The sequence below is a fragment of the Phaseolus vulgaris genome, chromosome 5, assembly GCF_000499845.2.
Source record: "Phaseolus vulgaris cultivar G19833 chromosome 5, P. vulgaris v2.0, whole genome shotgun sequence".
Taxonomy (NCBI): Eukaryota; Viridiplantae; Streptophyta; class Magnoliopsida; order Fabales; family Fabaceae; genus Phaseolus; species Phaseolus vulgaris.
In genome coordinates, this window is record NC_023755.2 from 35,914,119 (window position 1) to 35,934,791 (window position 20,673).

General features: G+C 29.0%; 2 protein-coding genes across 2 annotated transcripts; both read right to left on the reverse strand.

Moving 5' to 3' along the window:
• Positions 1 to 1,651: 1,651 nt before the first annotated feature.
• LOC137835615 (F-box protein At2g27310-like) lies at positions 1,652 to 3,028 on the reverse strand. The gene has a single exon (XM_068644202.1). It carries the CDS (start codon positions 2,889 to 2,891, stop codon positions 1,890 to 1,892), a length of 1,002 nt encoding a protein of 333 aa, XP_068500303.1. The 5' UTR covers positions 2,892 to 3,028; the 3' UTR covers positions 1,652 to 1,889.
• An 11,010-nt stretch (positions 3,029 to 14,038) lies between these two features.
• LOC137835616 (uncharacterized) lies at positions 14,039 to 18,433 on the reverse strand. The gene is made up of 10 exons (XM_068644203.1): positions 18,202 to 18,433; positions 18,041 to 18,112; positions 17,844 to 17,936; positions 16,985 to 17,066; positions 16,796 to 16,852; positions 15,618 to 15,682; positions 15,435 to 15,530; positions 15,239 to 15,325; positions 15,062 to 15,142; positions 14,039 to 14,986 (listed from the first exon to the last, which is right to left on the reverse strand). The coding sequence occupies exons 1-10, from the start codon at positions 18,298 to 18,300 to the stop codon at positions 14,294 to 14,296; spliced, it is 1,425 nt and encodes a 474-aa protein (XP_068500304.1). The 5' UTR covers positions 18,301 to 18,433; the 3' UTR covers positions 14,039 to 14,293.
• Positions 18,434 to 20,673: the final 2,240 nt, after the last annotated feature.

The following is a 20,673-nucleotide window of genomic DNA, read 5'->3' on the forward strand; positions in this document are numbered from 1 at the left end:
ATGTATTATTTTGATTAAAAATATATATAAATTAATAATAGTTGTTAAATCTTAAATGAGACATTAGATTTTAACGAGAAACACTAACCAGAAACCTTACCGAACGTCTCAATTGGAAGCCTAATATGAACGATTAAGTACTTAACGAACTTTTTTTTTATTTAAACTTTTTTGTAGTTATTATTGATTGATGTTTGCAAGATTGAAATACTAACTCTTTTGTTTTTTTTTATAATTGAAGTATTTAAAAAAATACTTTTAAAATTAAACCATTTCAATAAAAAAAAAGTAACTTAAATTCATGTATATAAATTTAAATAAATGGTATTTTTTATCTAAACATATAAAATCATTATTAAGTAATGCATAATAATTCTGTACCGTTATTCTAATGAGTATTTGTATTAGACTTAATTTACATATATGTAACTAGATACTTGTCAGTATATGATAGGTTAAACATAAAGTGAAACATATGAAAGTGTCACATTGATTTTATTTTTTTTACTAAATTAATGTAATTTGCTTATTTAGATTACACGATCTCATTATAAAAAATCGTATTTTAAATCAAGATTTTAGGTTTATTGACAGTTTTCATAATTTAAAGCACATTTTTATTATTTATTAATATAAATCTTGTTTAAAAACACGTTTTCTAATATATATATATATATATATATATTAAATCGTATATATAAAAACAATATTAACATAATAGAAATCACGATTTAAAAAAAAAAATCTATTAAAAAATTAAAAATAATAAAAACATATTTTTGATGTACGATTCTCGTAATAAAAATTTAAAGAAAACTAAACTCCTGCTTGGAAAATCTGTTTGGAAGTATAATTTCTTTTAAGAAATTGTATCCGATTTTCTCAAATGCTTATTTTTTTAAAAATTCACCAGTTTACATAATAATTAAGCATGTAATATTAAACCAATTTGGTAAAAGAATGTTGTGAGAGCAAATTTAAAACTCTTTGTTCAGTTATAGTAATATATATATATATATATATATATATATATATATATATATATCAAAAGTTGTATAAGTATCATTTTCCATCTTTCCAATTTTCCATGTTTCAGTTCTTGTATTACCATATTTTCAATGTTGATACTTAAAATTCTTCCACTTCACAATTTAATAAATTAATATTTTAATTTTACAATTCATTAAATTATTTTTTTAATTATATTTAATTTATTTTCAAAGGTAAAATAATATTATATTTATTTATTTATTTTCAAATGAAAGTTGTGTTGAGAGTGTCAAAGATATTTTTCCTTTCAATCATCTTCAAACTTCACCAACTTGTAGGGAGACTAAAAGTCAGAACTTGAACCATAAATATCGTGATCAGCATAAAGGCCGGGAAAAAAATTTCTTAGTTACTTCCACATTCACCACTTCTCAATCAGCCAAATCCTAGTCGAACCAGGGAGAAATTTTTGAACGGTCAAAGAGTGACGCGTAACACCACAATATCGCAATTCTTAGGAATTCAAGACACACTTCCATGTGTTTTACCTTAATCATTAAATCATCAGTTAAGAAAGGTTATTGCACTTTTAACCCACATAAAAAAAAATACTAATCTATAACCTCAAACCAGTAAACCTGAATGAATTTAAATTTATAAATTTATGGTAAAAATATGTATAAATTTATATAAAGGAATTAGGTGACATGGTATTGGTCAAAAGAAAAAATGAATTAAGTAAGTGGAATAAAATACACACGTTGTTGTGTCGTATATGCTGTATCTTCTCCGCTTAACGTTTCTATTCAAGTGTCCCTTTTGCTTTACCTTTTCCGTCCAAGCTGGCGTAAGTGCAACCGACCAACCCCAAAGAACAAACACAAAAGCTGTTTCTTTGGTCAAAAGCCAAAGACCATGAACCAAAAGAGTGAAACGAAAACGGTGAAAGAGACCAACATGGCAACCATGTCCATTGCATTGTCTCTCCGTACTTTTCTCTCTCTGATATCTTTCTTCAGGCGGCAGAATTTCTCGAACCTTGCTCTGGCTTCTTCGGGATCAGGTTTTCGTCTCTCGCCGTTCGCCATGGCGTCTTGCAAAATTACGAAACTGTCCCTGCCAATCACGTGTCTCCCCTCCGTGTCCTCCATCATCAGGCCCACCTCCCTCACGTGCATAGCCCCCCCGGCCTTCCCGAAGCACGTCACCCTTATAACGCACTGGACACTCTCCATGGTCACCGCGAACGAAACCTCCAGATCCCCCGTCAGCCAGTGCCGCCGCGCCGCCACCGGCCGCCGGCTCGAGAGGTTCGCCGCGCGCTTCCCCGTCGGGTCGATGACGATCCAGCTCAGCTCCAGATTCTGCTCTAGGTGGGCCAGCCGCGAAGATTCCTCCTCGCACTTCGCGAATATCAAGGGAGTGGGGACCACCTCGTTGGGGTCGAGGAGGTCCACCCAGAGCGGGGAGGAGAGGAACCAGCCCTTTTGGGTATCGGTTGTGATGACGCGCGAAAAGACGGGTTTGCCCTTGTAGTAGAGGTCCACGGCGGATACAAGCTCCGGCGGCGGCCGCGTTGGGGTGGGGTGCGGAGAAGGGGAGTGGTGGATGGAGGGAAAGGAGTCGGAGAAGACAGAGCGGTGGGCGGCGGGGAAGGTAGCGATGAGGTCAGCGGCACGGGGTTGGTTGAGAGAGGGCCAGGTGGCGGCGCAGATGTTCCGCCAGAGGTGTTGATCGGTGCAGAGCCGGCGCAGGTGGAGGGTGGTGGAGGATGCGGAGGCGAGGGTGGGAGCGTCGAGGCGATTAAGGATGTGGGATTGAATGATGTCGGGGTGGAGGGTGGTTATGTTGGATGAAGAAGAAGAAGAAGAAGAAGAAGAAGAGAAAGAAGTTGTGTCCATGGGTGTGATGGGAAGAGAAAAAGTAAGAATTAGGAAATAGAAAGTGTAGTTGATTGGTTGCAGTGAGAAGGATAAGTGATATAGTTTTATGATTGATGGTTGAGTGTGTGTAATGTGTGCATGTGAAGGATTAGGATTGGGATTGGTGATATATAGAGTTGTCTTGGTGACTTTTTTTTTAGCATAACAACAAGTTGAGATGAGAGTAGGGTCAAATCAAGTGTGTCATTCTAGATACTCATCTAACTATTCAAACCACTCCATATTTGGCTTCTACATTTTTTTATTTTATAAACCATACTTTTATTTCTCTTTAGATACTCTTCAAACTCCAAATAAGGGGTCTCACTTCCTTTCTTAATATTTTATGTTACAATATTTTATACCTTTTTTATAAGCCATCTCAAGTGGACTCATTTATATAACAATAAACATTTTGTTTGTGCTTTACAGCGTGCCTTTTCTTTCTCTATTTCTATTTTCATAAACTTGCGTAATGTAATTTTGTTTGACTCAACTGAATCATCACATTTAAATAACAGATAACTACGTCATTCAGTATATAAAACTATTTTTTCAAACATCTAAAATCAATATAAACTGTATTAATGTTCTGTTCTGTTTATTTTTTCCTTTTATTTCATTTTTTTAAAGTAATATAATTTAAATAAGATAAGATTTTGATTTTATTGAGTTTTATTGAGCACGCAAAACAGAAATGAGATGGAAAAAAAAATATTGTTAATTATAGAAATGTTTGTTTGTTATTCCAACACATGATGATGGTCCATCCAACAACCTCCTCCATCATTTCCAGAAAATAAAAGAAACCAACCTTATCCAACCTCACTTTCGGTCATCCATTTTTGTTCCCATTCTTTTTTAAATTCTATATATATACTTCATCTTTATTTTTATTAATAAATATTTCAATAATACATTTGAAAAAAATAATGTTATTTACTTTTTTTAATAATAAATATTTCTTTAAAAACAACAACAATCGTGTTATTTTGTCAATTTTTTTGAATAAAATAAATACCTTAATTTTCTAGCGATTGATAGTGTAACTTAACAATTAATTAGCAACATATATAATATCACTCTAGTGACCATAAAATTGCTTGCTCTTAGTAACTGATTTGATTTTAGCGACACAAAAAAGGAAGGAATTAGCAACTGAATCTGTGTATATAGCTACTGAAACTTTTTAGTTTTTATTTGATAATTTCTCTGTAGTATTTTAGTCCATTTTTGTGACCATTAATATTCATTGAGTTACTTGAGGACTCACTCGGTGTATAGTATATACAATTAATAAAGTTAATTCCTATTAATTATGCTTGAAGATAGAGGTTCAAAACCTTCTTAATTATCATGCAAATTCAGCTTGTTTTAAATTTATACCTTTTTACCGACTGGATATTTTAAATTATAATTATATTGATTTAAATATAAATAACTTATATTTAATCTATTTAATCTATTTAATTAATCAAATTTATAAAAAAGAATTTTACACTTTCATATTTAAATTATGATATTATATGTATTATTATTTTATAAATTTAATATTTTATTAGATTGAGTATATAATAATAATAAAAAATTAAAAAAATACACTTATAGTGTATTTAAAAGTCCGTTATAAGCATTTATAACGACGGTTTTATACTAGAAGTGTTGTTATAAGTGTTTTTTTTAAATTGTTTCATTTATTTGGCATAATGATAATTTTTACACTTGTTATTAATGTGATTTATAATGATGGTTCTAGAACTATCGTTATAAACAGCTGATTTATAATGACACTCGCAATAATGACGATTTCAGAACCGTCTTTATATGACCTTTTTAACCGTCATTAAAAGATTTTTTTTTGTAGTATTTTATCAAAATGTTACTAATAGTCACAAACAATTATTGTTACACCGGGACAATTATGAAACTTTAGACTACTTAGTTTCAAATCCATCATAAATACACGACTCTTAATATTTGAAGAGTATTATTGTGGTACTTTGATGCCTTTAAAATATTAACAAAAACTTGTTTTCTTCTTTTTAGAGAAAGTGTAACATGTTGGAGGAAATATGTATGCTTACTTATTTCCCTTGGCATCAACTCCTCTTGCATATTCAAATCCATACAAGCAGGTGAATCATCCTATGTCTTATCTTTGATGTTGATAAATGTTCTAATTAAGTTATCACACACATATTCCTCTACGTGTATTAGATATATATTGTATTTAACTTGTAACCTGCACCAATAAAGGAGATTAAGAAGATGTTCCATATGTTAATTGCAATTGTCTTTTTTTTTTTCAAAAATAACATTAATATGTTTGATCTTTTCATAAATCTCAACATTGGTTAATGGAATGTTACAAATGTCATTCTCTTATGGCAATTCAAAGTTTTTCACAATTTTCAATATGTATGAAACTTTTTTAGAAATCTCGATTGTTAAAGATTTTTGTCTTCCTTCTGTTTCAACTACTTATACAACGTGTTTTATTCACACATTGCATGCTTTATGATCTTTCACTGTGTAATTTGACAAGTTCCAATACGTAGGAAAGTCATTAACTCTACAAAATGACATGGCACACGTCTCAAAAGACTCAATGAAAAACTCATCAAACACTTTAATTTACTCATCACACAACAACAATAATTTTTAATAAATGAACCACGATACACACTTATATCATTTATTATACTTATTATTAACATTAATATTATTAAATATAAATATTATTAATATCATTTATATTATTAATATTATTCATAATATAAATATTATTAATATTATTTATATTATTATTATTATTATTACAGTTATTAAAAATATTTTGTATGTAATACTTTATATACATATACAATTCGTATGTAATTATTCTCGTTTCATAGCACCAAAATTACATACTGATTAAATCCGTATGTAATCAATTTTGGCTTAGATACGAAAAAATCTGGATGTAATAACTTTTATTCTTATATACGGAAAAATCTGTATGTAATCACTTTTATTCTTATACACGAAAAAATCTATGTGTAATCACTTTTATTCTTATATACGGAAAAATCCTATGCAATCACTTTTATTCTTACATACAGAAAAATCCGTATGTAATATCTATTTACATACTGAATTACATTTATATGTAAATATCCATATAATGCTCACTTTACATACGAATTTGGATCCGTATGAAATAATCGGTATATAAATGGACAATTTTTTGTAGTGCAATATAAATATTAGGAAATATGGAATATGTAAATTAACCATTCATACTAAAAATTATTAAAAATATATTATATTAATATTTCCAAATTATTCTTCTGAATAATTCAATATTCACTATAATAAGTGTTACTACTACTTCCCTTCTTTTTATAAAATGTAAATCATAAGGACAATTTAAATTTGAAAGTTTATACGTGAATTCTTTTATTGAATCTCAAACGAAAAATTGAGATTTATTCACGCACTCAAATTCCTTAAAAATTATGCAACATAACATTTAAAATACTATATTTCAAAAATATAAACAATACAATTTGTTAGGATAGGATACTTCCATACTCAATACTAAATTAGAAAATAATATATTTTATCAAAAATAACAATCCATAAATAATAATAAAATTATTATGTTATTGTAAATGGAATGGAATATAATTTCATAAGATATTTTAACTGTGAAAAAGAAAATACATCACTTGTCAAACTTCACTTACACGCTGTATCACTAGAATGTTTAAGAGAATTACACAAATAAATATATGATACCTCTAAAAACAATAAAAAGTTGCACACAAAAGGTTAATATATTGAATTTATCAGTGTCCAAGTTTCATTTTAGATACTAGTTAATCATGTTCATGAAAAAAAAATGGCAGTACTAAAAGTAATTTCATTAAAAAAACACACTAGTAAGTATTACTATTACTTTATTATTTGTGACATCCCTATTTTTTTCCCATTTTTGTTAATATATTATGCATACAATATCTAATTAACATGTAAACATATATTAGGTTATCATATTTGTATCTCAAAAAGATATCCCTCTTCATAGGAAGTTAATATATTCATCAAAAGTGAAAAAAAAAACAAACAAAAGAAACAAAGCATTCAAAGGTAAATCTATCCAATACTCCAATTGCTCACTGAGGAGCTCTATTACCTGCAATCTCATATGCTCCCGTGTAAAACACGATCATCACAGATAAAGAAACAAACACAAACAAATAACAAGGTAAGCTAACTATATAAAAATTTCTATATAATTTCATGTCAAATTAATCAACATAATTCATCAAGTCTCATACAATTTCTCAAATCATCAAGTGTCTTTTAAATTTCATAATTCATCTTTACACATGTCAGACTTCTACTGACTCATAACACATAGACACTTGACTCTACTTCCGGAAGACTCGTGCATTGACTTAGACTCAGAGATCTGCACCTGTCATACTACATCACTGTGAAATCCACACAGCTACGCACATAATTAATCTGAATATCATTTCTCTCCTAATATGACAGGGTTAATTCATATAACAGGTCAAGTTAATTATCTTTCAAACAACTTACCCATTCATATAAACCTTCTTCGACTCTCACCACCTGAATAACTTCATTTATATGATTTCATTACCTCAAGAGAGTCAGGATATCTCCTTCTAGACGAATCCCTAGTCAATGCACATCCTAAACAATCTTAACACGGTATTTTCTTTCCTGAAAATACTATGTCTCGATTAGAATTCATATTTTGAACCTCATAATATCCACCATCAAACAATCAAATCATACCAATGTTTAGAATTTCAAAATACACAACAATTCATTGACTAATCATATAAATGTCTAATTAAAGAGATTTTCAATTAACTATACATGAAATATAAGTTTACATACTTTATAAGAAAAACTATATAGAAATAAATAAATCAATCTTTTAAAAGCAAATAAAAATTAGTTTAATATTTTTATTTATTTATTTTTTATTTTACTTTAGCTTGAGTTAGAATTTGCTAGTTTGAGCTAAAATCCACCAGAAAGCACCCAAAATTTTAGCTTGAGATAAAATCCTCCAGAGAGCACCCAGAAATTTTAGCTTGGGCTAAAATTCGCTAGCTTGAGCTAAAATCCTCCAGAGAGCACCCAGAATTTTTTGCTTGGGCTAAAATTCGCTAGCTTGGGCTAAAATCCTCCAGAGAGCACCCAAATTTTTTAGCTTGAGCTAGCATTTGCTAGCTTGAGCGAAATATGCAGAAAAAATTCTGCATAACTTAATATACCTATTAGATTATAAATCAATATCTCATTCAATTCATAAATTATAAATATACACATTACATTGACAGTTCTTGTTCATCATGATACAATCACTCTCATTGAATCATTGAGTTATTATGTCCATTTATACATATATGTGATTTCTAATTCCAAAACCATTTAAATCAAACAACCAATTCTCAATCACAACACTTTCAATCTCAATCAAACTACAATCTACTCAGAACAATAAATCTTGCAACAAAATCTGGAATTGGTGACCCCGTCACACTCACATTCAAATCTTCTAACCTAGGGTTCTATTGAAGATTTTAAACTAGCTTCCCTTACCTTTACTTGAGCATATGCTCACGAAGAGCTCCAAACCTACCAAAATCTTCAAAAGTAGCTTAACCTGCACCACAGAGTCCTGATAAAAAATCTAACTATATGTCTAAGACTCTAATCTACTAAAGACTAATCTTAAAACTAAAAGAGGCACGTGCATACACTTAGATTGAGATAGACATACAAGTTCAAAATTTGACTCAGAGAAGGGTAAAAATTGAACTTACTCTATCGGAGATTCTGATCGGGCAATCTTGTAGTCTTTGCTGCCAGGAGTCCAATGGCAGACTCCGATCGCCAAACTGATAAGCGAGAAGATCAGAATCTTAGAGAGAAGAGAGAGAAAGGAAAAGGAAAACTTGTAGAGAGAGGGTGATTCTTTTAAAATGAAACCTGAATTTTCTATTTATATGTCATTTTTATTTTAATAATAAAATATTTATGTATCATTTAAAATATATCACTTCTACTCTAAGGTTATTTTCTAGACCCTTACATTATTAGTGAGCCCTTAAATTTGAATAAAATAAGATAATAAGAAAGCAATGTCATTAGTAGTTATAAAAATAAAACAAGGCATACATCACCATAAAAAAATTAACTAAATATACTAATTTAATTTTTTGATTTTTTTTTCTTTGGAATCTAATTGATAAAATTGGTATGTATTTGTAAGGCATCTTTGATTTACAAGTTGTAGCAGATGTTAAAGGTGTATGGTTTTTGAAATTTCTGGTGTAAGAAAGATGGAGAAGAAGAGTTGAAGAAGGAACAAAGTGTTAAATTTGTGTTTGTGTTTAATATTGGTATAATGTGAATGTGAATGTGAATGTTTTGAGTGCCGGAGGTTAAGGTTTGTTTGGACCAATGAAAAGTCAGAAATGTGAGATGAGTAGATTTTTGTGGTCGGCCAAACCGGTTCCATTAGTAGTAATTAATGAATGTACCACCATTTTCAAAATCTAATTAACCAATATTAAACACTGTTAACATGTAAGTTTAGTAACTCACTCAATTATCACTCTAAGTTACACGTGTAAAAAGTCAAATAGTATATAAAAAACTTATAAACCTATTTTTTTTTAAGATTTTAAATTGAGAATGACATTAATATCTTATTGAGTTCCTCTCACATCTTGTTAGTTTTGAAAACTCACTTGTAACATTACAATTTTTTAAAAGATCTTTAATTTTAAATTTAACTTATTTTTCAAAAGACTAGTCACTTATACATGACATATGATAAATATAATATTTATGAATAATTTAATAACAGTTTAATAACTAATGATATAATAAATCTAATAAAAATAATAATATAAAAAATTTAATAAATTTTCATTAGAATAAATTTTAAATATTAAAAAATATCAGGAAATAGTAATCAAACATAGAGATAAAAATAGATATTATCTTAAAGACTAAAATAATTAGTATTTTTTACTAAAATAGATATTATCTTAAATACTAAAAATTTATTAATATAAAAAATGATTTTTATTATTAATTAAAAAATTTATTAATATAAAATAATTTTTAGATTGATTTTTGAATTAGTTACAAAATTTTTAGTTATTAATATTAGATTTTTTTATTAATCTCTAAAAAATTAATAAAGACTAATTTAAAATCTAAAATAATAAATAATTAAAATAGATACAAAATTTAAAAATTATTTTATAAATTTTTTATTAATAATAAAAACTACTTTCCATACAAATAATTTTTTAATTTATGTTCTTACAACAGGGACCAAGAACACTCGAACTAGGTTAACAAGACTAATCCTTCAATCTTGGGCTGGGCACTATCTTGGGTTGGATACTATCTTGGGCTGGATGCTTGGTTTCTCTTTATGACATGAACTCTCGGCTTCTCCTCTCGGCTGATGCTCTCGGCTGGTGCTCTCGGCTTCTCCTCACGACAGGTGGGGGGTACCTGCAAGTCGCTCCGATGCCAAAGTTAGAAAAGGTTTAATATTCATAAGATAAAATCACTCTTACCTTTTTCTTATTCTGAACTTCTATTTATAGGGTTTCCTTAATGGGCTTTTCCCCTTTTCTGTTGGACTTTCTTTTTATACCTTTTTATTATTCACACACCCCTCCTGTAGGTTTTTAACTTAATTGGGTTTCATTTTTATAATAATATTTATATTTTATTTTATTCTTTAACATATATCTTTTTCGCTCTCGGTTTAAACCTCTCGGTTTTAACCTTATCCCTCCTTGGTTACTTAATATGTTGTTCTCGGCCTAAACCTCTCGGTTTTAGCCTACCAGTACAATTTATATAATAATCTCTAATTTAATTAAATAATAACTAATTATTTTAATTTTTAAAAATAATTTTCATTTAATAATTTTTTTTACTAAAATAAATTTAAATCTAACTCAATCTCACATCTACTTATAAAATAAAATTTAAACATCTTTAAAACATAATTAAAGTAAGTAAAGTGCTTAATTTGTCTACTACCAAAATTGTGACCCTTGTTTGAACAACGAGCGGCACCATCATACTGGAATTGAATCATCCTTCTAGACAACACCACCTCAATAAATTCAACCTATCTCTTTCAACCTTTAAGATATGAATATGTGTTCAACATTTTTTTAATGGCGGTTCTCATAAAACCTTTTATATTTTTTCGTCAATTACACTACAGTTGATGATGATGATGCAACCAGCTGTTGTGTCACCACAAAAGGTTGGAATGAGTTAGAACACAACTACGAATGCAAATCTCATCCATTCTGTTCAAACTCCTTTGTCAAGTGTTTTCATTTTTTTAATCTACCAACCCTTTCAAGTTCATCTTAATGCTCAAAATTAGGGTTCCAACTAAACCCTTCCAATTTGCACTTACCAACACTTTCAATGAACTCAAGACGTTTGAAATGAGAGAGCAAATTAATGCATGGTAGTACTTTATGGACTCAACTCTTTTTTTTTTCTTTTAAATACTCAATTAACTATTCTACCTTTCTATACATGGATAATCATTTGACCACTGAATCATTCTTTGAATTCATTGAAAAAGTTTTCATTCAGTATTCATTAAGATTTTTTTTGGTTGGGAGATGATTTAATTTAAATCATTATGGTTGCGTTTTTATTAGAGATACACTGAAAGTCACATTTTAATCATGTTTTTCCATTCAAAATTAATTTGATTACAATCAGTTACAGTTAATTTTAAATTATTCAAACACTAATTCAGACCGTGAAGCAACTGGAAGAAGAGTCAAAGAAACCATGCCTGCACAAAAAAGTTGTCACTGCATGTTGCTACGTTGGATTGGACTTTTTCTTTGAAGAAGATTGACTTAGCACCTCTTCCAAACAAAGCTAATCCAAACCAATACAATTTTCGATGATTTAAATAGTAATTTGTTTTTTTATTTATTACTTAATATTAATTAATATTAAAAGGTAGATCTCAACCGACTGATTTATAAAATAAGTTTGTTTTCACTTATATATTATAAAATATTTTAATATTTAATTTATATGAAATTTTCAATACACTCTCCTCTACCAACTCGTGTGAAATTATACATTTAAGGTGATTCGATAGCGAGTGACATAATAGATTTAATAAACTCTCATTGTGATAAATTTTAAATGACTATGATATTATATTAAACAGTGAATTTTAAGTATAACTCAATCTTATAAAACTTGACTTATAAAGGGAGATTTACACCAATTATATATTATGAAGTTGAGGTTGAAACACTTAATTTTGTATATTTTATTTTAGTTTAATTAACTCTAAACATTTAAATTACATCAATTTGTGATGAGAGATTTGGGTTGGTTTACGAGAGTGATTATTGGAAAATAATTTAAAAGTGACAGAAAAATTTATAATGAAAATAATCAATTATTGAAGAATGTATATCTAAGACTCGTTTCATTATGTGTCATACTCAGGAGGCAGAAACTTAGGAGGGAGAGATGTGTCACCATAATATTTAAATGTTAATGTAGACTTTTGTTAAGAGTTTCGAATTTTTTTTTTTTAAAAAATCATTTGTCAAAAAAAAGATTTATTTAAGAACCTATCAATCTACATCTCAATGGTTAAAGGATCAAATTGATTATTTATTTATGAAAAAGAAACAAACCACCAAAAATATCTTTCAATTTAAATGGTTATCAAAATATCATTTAATTTGCTATTATGTGTTTTCTAATATCTTATATTTGTTAATGAATTCAGTGAAAACTTATATACAATTTTTAGTTACACTATATATGCGAACAGAATAGTGTTTATAATAACTTAGACAGTCAATTTCTTATATAATGTTTGTTTGTCACTGTCTAATTTATAAAAATTAATAAATAATATTTACTTCTAAATTAATTATAATCAAATTCAATATAAAAATGGAATGCTAATAATTTCTTTTATTAGAAATCCAATCATTTATATTGTTGACTGGTGGACCAGCCCACCAAGGACAGGCCTGCTTATATCGGGCTAAAGATTGGACAGGCTGAATTGGGCTAGCTGACACGTTTTGGACTGCTTCTTCCTGCACCTCCATACATTCTTTTGTCAACCCCATAAATTTTTGTATTCCAAAAATGTTCTTCTGTAATATTTCAGATTACGTAATCTGAAAGTCTTTTTCCATATTTGTAATTAGCTTCCGGTTCCGGATTATGTAATCTAAAAGTTTTTTTTTCAGATGCGTAATTAGTTTCCAGATTATATAATTTAAAAGTCTTTCCTAAAATGAAATTAGCTTCTAGATTACATAATTCAAAGATTTTTTTTTTTCTTGTGTGATTAGTTTCCAGATTACATAATCCAAATAACATGAGATTAATCCATAAGCTATTTCCAAATTATGTAATCCGAAATACCATTTTATAAAAAATATATTATTGATTACATAATCTATAAGCTATTTAGAATATGAGATTACCTTTCAAAGTAATTCAGAATACATATAATTTTTAAAATTGCTTCCAGATTTTATAAATTTATGGAGTAGCACAAGAAAGATAAAAAAGTATTTTCATATTTTGTAAAGGATGACACAAGAACAAATGGAGTTGTAGAAAGAAACAGTCCACACTTTGCCAGTTTTCTTTGCAAGATAAAATAGCGAGACAAATCCTTCCTGCCCCCGATAAAATGTGTGACCTGCACTCGATAGTTACATGAAATGAAAAAAAAATGTCCCAAAATAAGAGAGGGGTGCATATCAAAATACATTGTCTGGAATCTCTTTTCCAAAATTCGTTTTCTGAACACTTTTGTTGACTAAAATCCCTTTTCCAGTCAGATTTTGTTTTCAAGAATGAAGTTTTTTATACCTGAACTACTTTTATGAAGTGTGATTTTAATTTTCCAATTCTATTCTAATTTCATTCTTGAAACAAAAATCTATTCCAGATTTGCTTTTCCAGAGTGCATTCTTTTGTATTTCAGAATGAAAGACAATTTTGAAAATTAAAATATGGATCGGGTGCAGAAAGAATTAACCAAATAGCAATTGCTAACTGCATTTCTCATTGGAATGTTGAAAGGGGAAAGGGAATAAAAAGTAATGGCAGATCAAGAAAACTTCTTTAACAAGTAGCAATTCACAGATTGACAACAAAATCACCAACTAAAAGCATAGCAAAAGTATCCTGCACTTCAAAAGCAGAAAATAGCTGAGATGCAATGAGAAATCTGACAGAATCTTCTTGTAGACAAGTTTTCATGGACTAACATGTGTTCACATATTATCTCACTCATCACCCCATGTTGATGGTCCTCCATTTCCAATATCTGCTACTGGAAATGATAGAGACTCCATATTCTGCATTTTAATATTCTTAGGTTTGGCAAATGAGGTTACTGTGCTTCCTGCAAATTTTACATCCTTAGGCACTTTGTCCTGTGCTTTCATTTCATCACTATGATTCTGATTTTCTGCATCATTGATTTTAAAAAGCTCTGCAAATGAAGCTTCTGCATTGTCAATAATGTCGAGTTCACTTTGTTCCTTATTCTTAAATTTCTTCTTCAGTTTCTTCCCAACCTTAAAGACATTCTCCTCAGGAGCAAAACCCTTGTCCAAGGGTTTGTCATCCTTTTTTACCTTTTTCTTGGTTGATTTATTCTCCATGTCAGTATCAACACTAACTATAAGACTGTCTTTCTTTCTATCTGCCTTATCTTTTTTAAGAGCTTTATTTCCCTCAGCAATCACCCTGTCTTCCTTCTTGGATACATCAACAGTTTTCTTCCTTTTCTTACTTGATTTTCTCTCCGAGTCAAGATCATCTGCGGCTTCAACGTGATCATCCTTCTTTTTATATATTGTATGATCTACTGAAAAATCATGAGTTCCATCAACTACGCCACCCTGCTTACTCTCAGTATCTTTATCTACTGGTCTAGCATTGAATATCTGTAGTCTTGGCAGTGCTTTCTTAATCTGTATCATACAATAGGAATGAAATTCAATAATCATGTGCGAACTCACATAGAACAAGAAGCACAATGGAATCACCTTTCTTGTAACTTTATCAACTGTGGCAACATGATTTCCTTGTAGATTAAGATTTCTCAGATTTGTGAGTAATTTGAGTACCTATAAATGTAATACATGATGAATAAACATGGTAAAGGGCAAGGTAATTGTAAAATATGCCAGAAAACGTGAAAACTCTAGATATGAATATCAAACCTTTACTTCTGACCACCTCGCGATCGCATTATTTCCCACATCTAAATTCCGGAGCTTTGAATTGAGCTTTAATTCATCTGGAAGAGACTGAAATCCAATTTAAACAATATTAAAAAAAATCTTAAGCAATGACGTCATGAAATAAATATGAATTTTGTATCATGTATTGATCCAAAGTCACATATTAAAAGCACACCTTAATCTCATTGTGAGCAAGGCGGAGCTCACTCAACTCAACGCAAGACTTGAGTGAGGTGTCAATACCCTGAAGCTGGCAATGAGAGAGGGAAAGCTGAAACCAAGAGAGATTTCATGAGCAATAGGAATACAATACTGAAATAGGCATCAAAGGAGTTCAACATATTGGGGCACCTCTTACCTTCGTAATAGATTGCACCTTCAGCAGAGCATCACCAATTTTACGGATAGGATTTTTTGATAGAACTGCAGATGTAGATATTCGAAGATTATTCAAGGTTATTGGTACATTTATGTACACCTTCTGTACATATTCCAGTTCTAACCATCGTGAGTTGGTGACATATTATTTGGCAAAAAATAACTATGCATTTCAAACATACATAAACATAGAGTAAAAGAAGAAGTATAATAGTATGGGTTTGCATGTATACATATCAAGCAAAATTGAAATGTCAAAGATAAACTTCTCAACACGTAATATGCCCCTTATAAATAATAAAATTAACAATGACTTTTTACAACATTTATGCACACCTTTTGTACATATGCAAGTTCTAACCATGTGTGAGTTGGTGAGATATTATGTGGCAAAAATAATTACGCATTTCAAACATACCCAAACATAGAGTAAAAGAAGTACAATGGTATTAGTTTTCAGGTATGTGTGTGTGTGTGTATATATATATATATATATATATATATATATCAAGCAAGATTTAAAGGTCAAAAATGAACTTCTTAACATGTAATATGCCTCTTATACATAAAATTTCAATGAACTTTTACAACATTAAAATGTGCTGCTAAACCTCCCAAAAATAGAGTAAATTACACTGACAGTCCTGAGTTTTTCTCGAATTACACTGACATCCATCTTTCTTTAAAATTATACACAAACCTCCTTTTTGTTTCAAAAATATTACATTGTCACCTCTTTCTACATTACATTTGCACTCCCTTATGTTTTAAAAACATTACACATACACCTTACAAGGGAGACCATTGTAATGGTGAAAAAAAAGGTGATGTAAGTCTATTTTAAGAAAATCTTGGAAGGTATCATCGTAATTTAGTCAAAAATATATCTAATGTATCAGGATCTATGAAGAAAGTACTTCCAAATTTTCAATTTATTTCATCCACGTTGGTATGAGTTCTTTATACTCGTTTCAAGAATAAAGAAGATACTAAGAAACTAAATAAAAAATTAATACAGCCTATTGTGCATTTGTGATAGAAGCATAACGTCATCCAAGACATATCAGTCAATAAAATGATAAACAACAACCAAATCTTATCCCACTAGTAGAAGCTGAAAGCATCAGAACTTTTAACTGAAGGTATAATTTGTCATACCAAGAGTGTTCAATTCTTTCAACTGATCCAATTTGCATATGGAGGAAATGTTATTTTCTGCCAAAGCCAAAAAAGAGAGTAAAAGTGCAGAAAAGAGAAATATATATAAATAGAAATAATCACTACTAATATTTTTCACATTGTTCTAAAATAGATGTGGTTAGCAGGTGATCATGCAAAAATTCTCACCATTCAAAATCACAGCTCGGAGACTAACAACTGACGTGATCTGATCAATAGATGTAAGCTTATTTTTGCCTGCATTTAGCACCTGGTTCACATATTCATACAAAAGTGACTCCTAAATCCCCATGTAGCTCCATGAATTTAATCAGAAGAACTAAGATTAGGCAGATTATTTGACAAGATTCAAGAAATAAGTTCAAGAATCTGGACATTTACATGCTCAAACAAAGCAAGCCCATCAAGGAAAAGAGAGAAGAATTAGTGTTTGGTGTCAGTATTTCTAAAATCTTTGATGATAGTAAACAGATTCTAAGAACAATAAACCTAATTAAATTAAACAATTGGACATTCCTTGTGAAATGAAAGAATCCTTGCAAATTTAATTCAAATACTAGAAATTTGAACCCTTGGAAACAACTCTATGTTGTCAGCAAGGATGCATAAATTAACTATCGTACTTATTATAATTTCAGAAGTATAAGCATCAAGGCGCGAAACATTATACTTGGGATTTGATTGAGGTTGCAATCATATCAATTTCAAGATAAGAAGACTCTCCAGTCTCCTCTTCATGACCATATTCATGCAGAATTGTTTTTCCAACGCAAGTTTGAACAACCTAATCCTAGGGAGAGCCAAGATATCTAAAACACGGAATAGAAACATTTCGCTGATAAAGATTTGAATTGTTGAAAGGAAAAAAAGATGTACCACCATTCTCACAACTAACACGCCAGTAAGTTCAAGGTGTCACTAAATTTACTACTCACTAAACCACATAAAAAAAAAAAAAGCAAAGCACACATACATAAGATTAACAGTTAAACTAAAATGTAACAAAATAAAACCCGAAGCAGCTTACAGTGAGCTTAGTGAGTCCTTGAATTCCTTCCAAGCTTTCTAATTTGTTTTCTACAACGGATAGCCACTTCAAATTAGCACATGATCTCAAACCCTGGTGTAGCATGCACAACACATCACTCAAAAGTGCCAATAATTTAAAAAATATAAATGTCTTTTCTTTTTCTTCAGTAAAAGAAGAGGCAAGAAATGAAGAACCTCAAGTGAAGTGAGGTTGTTGAGCTTAAGGTCAAGCTTTTCCAAGTTTATGAATTTGGCCAAGCACGTTATCTGGGTAAATTCCAAAGTAAAAAAAGACAATATTTTTAGTGGTTATAACCAGAAAGAAGCACATAAAACAAAAGGGTATTGAATCTAACATCGGAAAGAGCTTTGTAAGTGAGTTGCAGCGTGGTGACGGAAATTGGGTCGGAGACATTGTTGTCCTTCAAGACTTGTTCGGAGCTGAGGCGAGTCATTGCCTCTTCTCTTTCACAGCACAGACACAGTCATTCAACGAAGTTCCCACTAACTGCAAAGGGTAATCGAACTTCTAAACCTATCTTCTCTAAAACCCTATCTTTTTTTTGGTAATAATAAAAAAAAATCAGTAACCAAATTTTAATAAATCTATTTTCTCTAAATGAATATTTTTTTCGCCTCTAATTATAAGATACTATCTTGAAAGATTAAAGATTAAATCTCATTTATTATCAACAAATAAAAAGTTATCTATTACGTAAAATATTTAAATTTCACTATTATATATATATATATATATAATTATGAAAAAAGTTGCAGAAAGTGAAGTATCTTGAAACTTTCTTAAGAGGTTAGTAAACATAAAAAAAAGTGTGTCAAATAATAAATAAATATTTTTAGTAAATCTTAATTTTTTTAATCAATATTTTAACCTCATTTCCACTCTTTTTTATTAAAAGAATGCGAAAACAAGGTTTTATATTGTTATTGCTTTGTCATGATCGTTTTTATTTAATAATTTTATTAAAAAATAATCATATATATCATTATTATTTTCTTAAATAATATGCCAGTTGTAGAGCACTTTTTTATTTCAAATTCATTAACATTTCAATTAAAATATATTTACATTGAATAAACATATACATAAATAAAAAATAGCCTGAAAATTTAAAGAGTTAACAAAAACCTATATTATTCTTTAATTTTAATATAACAATGTCTTTTAGGAATCTAGCAAAAAATTGAAACCATTCCAAAGCACAAGTATTATGATATAAAGGTGAATTAAAAATATAATAATAGAAATTAAAGTTTACCGAATTATTTTATTTTATTACTAAAATCTTATTGGAGGAATTTGTCCAGTGAATGTTGGTTTCAGAAGTTGCAAGTGAAACAATGTTAGCATGTCTCATTCGATAGCTTAGGAACGTTTCATAAGTTAATTATAAAAGTTTTGTTACAGAAATAAAAATTTGTATCGACAGTTATTGTTAACTAAAGAGTTATTATTCAATTGAATTAATAGAAACAATTGAGAGTTAAACGAAAGTTTACTGAGAAAAAAAATTAGTTGTAATATGTGTTATAATAATTTTTATGTACACGTAAATTTGTTAAAACTTCAATTGAATTGTTTTATGTGTTATTTTAAAACGTGATTATGTAATAAAGAGCTTTTGGACATGATTGTCAATGAAAAAGAGAAAAAAAAAATTACATAACCTAAAATTAACTTTACATATAACTCAAGTAATGATTTACTTAAGTAATGATCAATGATTTACTTAAGTAAGATTTACTTAGCCGATTAAATGGATTTGAGCTTGGATAATGATCATAAAACTTTACAAATATCAATTCTAAGGAGTTTGTTAATATTTTACTAAACTTTAAAAAATAATGTGTATTATGACAAGAAAAGTGAAATGTTTTGGGTGTGGGTTTTGCATTCTGCATCTCATAAAATTCAACTACATCAAAATCTATTCTTACCTTTAAAAATTGTATTTCAGAATCCATTCTTACCCTTTAAAAATACATTTTTTTAAATAGTATTTGGATTGTAAATTTTGAAATATATTATTTTTTTTTAAATATATTTATATTTTATTTTGAATTAATTTCAACATAATTAATTTATTTTAAAGAGTATTTTTTTAAAAAAATATTTAATAAAAATGTATTTTTTTAATAGGAATAATATTCATCAAAATAAACATTATGGAATGATAATAATATTTTATATATTAATAATTAAAAAATTTAGAAAATATCATTATTAAATTTCAAAATACAAACCTAAATACTAGAACTATAGTAATGTCACCTACTTTATACGATTGTGAACGTATGATATAAACAATCCATTTATCCATGTCGTTCCGGACTAACTCTAATACATTAGAGTGTCTCATGACTTTCTATCATATGTTCACAGTGAATCATGTGTGTTGAAAAATATTGATGATCTCTGAATATACTATATATATAATTGAAAATAAATTTAAATTGTTAAAATTATGTATATTATTTATCTATAATAACGTGATATAGCCTCCTAACTACTTTGTGTACACAAAACAAGCATTGGTGGTATATAGTTGATAACAATAATAAAAAACAATCAAAAATTTTTTAAAACAAATATATGCATATGGGATTGTGCAATTCAAAATATTTTCCAGCAATAACAAAAATAGTAAATACTTATCTTTGTAGTGATCAATGTCCTTCCAACGTCCTCTTCCACTCACAAGATAAGGATTTGGAAGAAGTATAAGCAGGCGGTGCAGAGAAAGGTAAAAGAAGAAATGAGAAGTTGGTTAAATATAAATATAAGGAACGATAGCTTGATCTTTTCACAT